Raw genomic sequence first — 6,047 nt, forward strand, 5'->3', positions numbered from 1 at the left:
CACACTACCTGCTTCCCTGGCTGTTGGACTTCGGGTAAGTCACTTCTCTCTGGGGCTTAATTTCCTTATCTATAAAATGAAGAGATTGACTTAGATAGTCCTTAAAGCTCTTACATTTTGTGATTCGGTGGGTTTCAGGCCAGAAAGAAACTGGGGGCTAGATAGGTTGGGGTGTGTGTGTGTGTGTGTGTGTGTGTGTGTGAAGCCTTGGGTTTTATCGAGGGAATTCTTACCAAGACAGTTTCTTACAGGTTATAATCTCCCCAAGCCAACTCCATCTTTGATATCAGCAAACACTGATGTAAACTCCTAGACCTAGTCCACAGCAATTCCCAGCTGTGGGGAAGGAACAGCAAATGGAGGTGGGTTTCCGGAGAGGGCGTGACCCACTGACCTCTGCAACGAATTGAAGCTTCTCGAAACCAAGCAGAATAGGGTTCCGAAGTACACTCCACATCCTCCAGTCTTCAACCCAAGGGATCCTGCAGCCCAGGAGCAGCCTAGGGTTTGCATAAGAAGTCGCCTCCAGGTCCTGTGCTCCCTCCCTAAAGCAGGCTGGGAAAAACGTCTAGGACAGAGGCCTTAGGTCACTAACCTAGAAACACAGCCTACTCCTCCAGCGTCCCCTCTTTCTCCCTTCGCCTTTCAGTTATTCTAAACCCGAATAACCTTGATTTTTTTGGGGGATTGGTGTGTGTGGTGAGGTGGGGGAGTAATCTGACCTCAAAACCCATGGATTTGGAGTCAGAAGAAAGAGATTAATATCCTAGCTTTCCCATTTACTAGCTGTGTGACCGTAAGCAAATCTCAGCTCTCTGGGCTTCAGTTTCCTCCTCTGTAAAAAGGTCCTCCCCAACTTTAAATGTACCCTTCCATAAAGCCTTCTAATTCACCACAAGGAATAACCACATGTTCCCCTCTAACATTGGGCAGAGGTGGGATCCTCTAAAAGCCAAAGAATCTGGGTTCAAGTCTCAACTCTGCTTAGTGTGTGACCTTCAGCAATTCCCTTCCCCTCTCGGGGTCTCCTTTTTTCATATACCAAACGTGGACAAGCTGGACTAGTTTAGACGTGTTTAACCCGGGGACAAGGTGGGAGTCCATGAACTTGGATGGGAAAAGAAATCGTCTTGAGTTTCTCCAGTTTCTAACTGAAATTTAGCATTTCCTTCAAGTATTTAAACACATGATCCTGTGAAGGGGTCCATGAACCCTCACCTCCAGATAATTTCTAAAGTTCCTCCCAGCTCTGACTCAAAGCCCTGCACCCAGCCCTTATTCCTGACGGTCGCTCAGTCAATTAGCTCCTGCTCAGTCTTTTCCATTTATTTTATTGGCAACAAAAGGCTTTCACCGAGGTCAAAATAATCTTATTTACAATATATATATTCCCGCTATGAAATATTAATAAATACAAAATGGAAAAATTAATATAATTTACTGTGTCCGAGTACCCCCAAAAAAATCATTCCCAAAGACATCATAAAAATCACGACCTGATTTCGAGAAGAGATATTGTCCACCCCAGGTCCGGCGCTGGGGTCTCTACCTCCGCCACCCAGAAGGGGGGCGGGCTGCCCCGGGGATAAGTCAGAACGATGGCGGCAAGCACACGCCTTTCGGCCCCCAGAGCTCTGTGGAGTTCAGACCTCACGACTGTTGCCATCGCCGGCGGCAGCTCAGGAAAGTGCTAGAGGAGAAGAAGGCTGAGCATCTTCTCCTACCGTTGAGTAAGAGCGGAGCTGCGAGTGAGGAGCAGTGGAGGTGAGGAGGGGGGTGGCGGGGGGCGGGGCTCTCCTAGTGGGAAAGAAAGCAACTCCAAGCGGAGGGGGGAAGCACTAGGATATATGAAAATTGTGTGTGTGTGTGTGTGTGTGTGTGTGTGTGTGTGTGTGTGAGTGAGAGAGAGAGAGAGAGAGAGAGAGAGAGAGAGAGAGAGAGAGAGAGAGAGAGAGAGACAGATATAGCAAGAGAGAAACAGAAACACATTCAAAACGACAGCAAAAGACTGACATACAGGACAAGACAGACATAGGAAGACAGACATCGAGAGTAACAGACACAGAGACGAAACACACCGAGAGATAAGGAAATGGGAAGGGGTAGAAGAAGGTGCAGACCAGGAAAGAGAAAGACAGGAGACAGCAAAGCGCAGGTCAGGCAGACAAGCATGTGGCCATGAGAAGTAAATTTGATTCCGGCACTATTAATCTGGTCTTCTTTGCCCGGTGGGACCTGTTGGCTAAGCTGCAGACATTTCTTGGCATGCCGACTCTTGGATTGCTCGAGAAGAAGGATTATGCTTAAGTCCACCAAACCTGGAAGAAGCTGGGGGCTGTGGAAGAAGAATCTGAAATGGGAAAGCTGCCTGAAGGCAGAAGATCTAGTGGCCCAGAGTGTGTGCCCGCGCGTGGGCGTGGGAGTTACTAAGAGCCCACTCGCCTCTCAGGCTCTCCTGGGCCCCGCTATACAAAATCGGGGAAGGACAGGCCTTCGGGGCCCAGGCAGACCGGGGAGCCGGCTGAGTGCAAGGGTGGCGGCTCCTCCAGCGAGGCGGTGGGGCTCAGGCTGCCCGCCTGCGAGGCTGGAGAGTACAAGGAGCCCCACTCGCCGGCGGAGGAGGAGGCACTGCCCGGGCTGCTGAGCTCCCCAGAAGGGAGAGGCGGTGGGGCCAGGCTCAGCCCCAGGCCCAGCCCTAGCCCCCGGAGACCGTGGTCCCCCATGCGAAGCGTCTCGGTCAGCGCCCAGATGTAGTTGTGCGCAAAGCGCAGCGTCTCAATCTTGGTGAGCTTGGCGTCGTCCGGGAACGTGGGCAGAACGCCGCGCAGCGCGTCCAGCGCCGAGTTGAGGTTGTGCATTCGGTTACGCTCGCGGTCGTTGGCTTTCATGCGCCGGCTGCGCCGCTGTCTGCTTAGCGCCGCGTCGCTCTTGGGCCGGCTGCGACCCCCGCGCCGAGCCCTGCCCTTCTTGGGAACTCCGCGGGCCTCGCTTTCGGCGCAGGTCCGCGGCGGCGCAGGGCTGGGGCTGCCGGGCAGGGACAAGGCACAGGAGGCGTACAGCCCGACGTCTGAGGCGGTGGCGGCATCTGAAGCTCTCGGAAAGGACGGCTCGCTGGTCACCACGCAGGCGGGCTTGGGGGACATCCTGTAGTGGGCAGGAAGATCAATCTCCGCGGGACGCCCACCCCTGCCCCCTGCCGCAGCTGGGAGCCCCGGGGCTCAGTCCGCCTGGGAGTGGGGAAGGGTCCAAACGCCCTGGAACCTGCCTTGGTGTAAGAGGATACCCGGCCGCCCCTCACCCCGTGACCTCAGGGTGCCCCCAGAGAAAGTTTTACCTAGCTCAGAGGGGAAGAGGCAGAGCACAGCCGGGGCGGAGCCGAGAGCCGCCTTCCCGTCCTCCCGCCCGCCTTAGGAGACCTGCGGGCTCTGGCCTCCTGGGGTCTCTCTGCGCTGGGTTGGGTGAACACGGAGGAGGAGAAGGAGGAAGAGGAGGAAAAAGAGGTAGAGCAGAGGAAGGACAAGAAACGCTGCAGGCTGAAAGTCCAGCACACGACTCCTTGGGCAGGGGCGGAGGGCCCTTCCTTATATTTGCTTGCCACCCCAGGGACAGCAGGGGATTTCCGGAGCCACCAGACGTGTGCCCCCCTCGGAACGCTTTATCTTATCGGCCCGGGCCCGGAGCGTGCCTGCCCCACTGCTGGCTGCCCAACGGGCCAATCAGCGCGGCTGGCCCTCGGGGCCCCGCCACGCGAACCCTCCCTCCCTTTTCCCCCCTCCCCCGCAGGGCACAGCTGGATAGGGACAAAGGGCCTGGGGGCGGGGGGGGGAATCATTCAGTCTGCCCTTGAGTTCACTGCTCTCCACCCGCTGCGTTCCAGTAACTTTGGATTCATCAAAGACCCTCACTCACTCGGCGAACCAGAACTTCCTCTCGCTCCCTCGCTCTCCGCCTGTCCCGCTCCTCGGCCCCCTCTACTCACGATTTCTTTCTCTTCCCTTTACGCTACCCTGTCTCTCTTTTTACTCACAGGCTCTGCTGAGTTCCATTTAATTTCATGGCGAGCTGGAGTGTGTGGAGAGAAAAGAAGCAAAGGCAAGAGACAGAGAGATGGCCAGAGACACACAGGAACAAAGAAAGGAGGGAAGTTATAAAGTGATATTATTCCCACTCTCTGGCTACCCTGAGATCTGGACCTGTTTTGGCAGGGTCTGGCCTACAGTGTACAGGGCAGAGGTGCTGGAGGACTGTCTCACAGTAGCCTGGGCCAATGCCCTTCAGAGAAGCTCCTTTGTTTTCCCTGGGATGGCAATAGTGAGGACCCTATAGAACAAAATCGCTCTGAGCCTCACTTTCCTCTGCTCTAAAATGAGAGAAAACTGGGGAGTGGGTGTGAGGAGGGAAAAGAAAGGAGTCTCAGAGTGGAGGACTGGTGTGACAGGCTAATAAGCTCACTGGATTCTGATTCAGAAAGCAGGCGTTCAAATCCCAGGTCTATGTTATTTTGGGTGCATTATTTCCCCCTTTAAAGTTCCATATCTGTAAAGAGAGGGTTGGACCAAATGATCTCTAAGACCGTTGCCAGCTCCTAACCATGCTATCCTGTGAGTCTCAGAATTCTTTGATGGATTATTGAATGCATCCTCTCTCCTCCCTCCCACCCCAAAGGAGAAACCCCCTCTCCTCTTTTATCCTTTCTATTAATTTCTGTCCTGGAAGGAACCTCCAGATGTCATCTAGTCCATTTTCCTGCCAGCAGCAGTGCAGATAAGGCATTTATCCTGTGCTTGGTTACTTCTGGGGCAGGGAATTCCACAGCTCCCTTCACTTATCTGTTCCAAGGTCTTGTAACTGGGCTTGTCAGGAAGATCTACCCTCCCATCCTCCCTCTTCTAAGTTGTCCTGACTCTCCCTCAGATGAGTTGGGTCTTTCTTTCTGGAGTAGCATAGGATGTCAAATCTGCGCCCTTCCACAGCTCATAAAATATGTAAGCCAGAAGGTACTTCCAAGGAAATTGAATTCAGGTCCCCATCCCCAAATTTTACAGATCGAGAAACTGAGGCTGAAATGTTAAATGACTTGCCCCAGGTTGTGCAGCTCCTAAATTATGGGGCTTAGATACAAATTCAGGGATTTGGGGCTTCAAATCCAAATACACCGTCCATTAAACCACCTTCTCCTAATGGGTTCACTTTAGTGGCACCCCATCACCACCACTGTGACAGGTCTTGCTATAAAGCCCCCTCCCCCATTCATGGATCCCCTGGGAGAATCTTTCCTTACAGCAGTGTGTACCTCACAGAGTTCTGACAAAGGGACCAGAAGGTGATGACCCCAGGGTCACCCCTCTTCTCCTGAGACAGTAGATCAGGCCCCGAGTTTCCAAGAATGCCAATTAAAAAGATTCTCCTTCTTTCTTCCTACTCCCATCCTCTTGGTTCCTGGCAACTCTGCCACAATAGTAGGTTTTCTTTGCTCCACATCCTGATGACATGGGCTTGATCTGAGGCACCAGAACTGGATGGAGTTGTAGAAATAGCTGTGAATTTGACATCAAAAGAGTGGGGCTTGAATGTTGGCTTTGCCATTAGTTACATACTTTTAGGCAAGCGCTGAATTTCTCAGAACCTCATCCCTAATTGGAGGAAGCAATGATCTTTATAATCCCTTTTCAGTCCTAGCAGTTTGTGATTCTGAGTTTGAGAATCCCAAATGTGAAATTATCTATGAGAGAGAGAGAGAGAGAGAGAGAGAGAGAGAGAGAGAGAGAGAGAGAGAGAGAGAGAGAGAGAGAGAGAGAGAGAGAGAGAGAAGAGCGCCATGAGTCCTAGGGGATAAAATAGGCAGCATCAACCCTCAGGCTCCTGACAGCCAGAGTTATCCTTTCTCCCTTTAGGACTTTAAAAGCCAGTGGCTGCTGTTTGCCTCCTGAAGCAACGGTAGTGGCGATGAAGTGTAGGAAAGGGGAGACAGGTGAACTCTCTTTAGGTTGTTTGAGATGCAAATCTCTTCCAGGGGAAATAGATCCCAGAGATTTGGAGGGATCATC

The 6,047-nt window shown here is 52.7% G+C and overlaps 1 protein-coding gene across 1 annotated transcript; it reads right to left on the reverse strand.

The window, feature by feature from the left end:
- Window positions 1–2,465: 2,465 nt before the first annotated feature.
- On the reverse strand, window positions 2,466–3,265 carry NEUROG3 (neurogenin 3). The gene has a single exon (XM_020975185.1). The coding sequence runs from the start codon at window positions 3,141–3,143 to the stop codon at window positions 2,466–2,468; it is 678 nt and encodes a 225-aa protein (XP_020830844.1). The 5' UTR covers window positions 3,144–3,265.
- Window positions 3,266–6,047: the final 2,782 nt, after the last annotated feature.

Source organism: Phascolarctos cinereus, unplaced genomic scaffold, assembly GCF_003287225.1.
Source record: "Phascolarctos cinereus isolate Bilbo 61053 unplaced genomic scaffold, phaCin_HiC Scaffold_3;HRSCAF=262, whole genome shotgun sequence".
Classification (NCBI taxonomy): Eukaryota; Metazoa; Chordata; class Mammalia; order Diprotodontia; family Phascolarctidae; genus Phascolarctos; species Phascolarctos cinereus.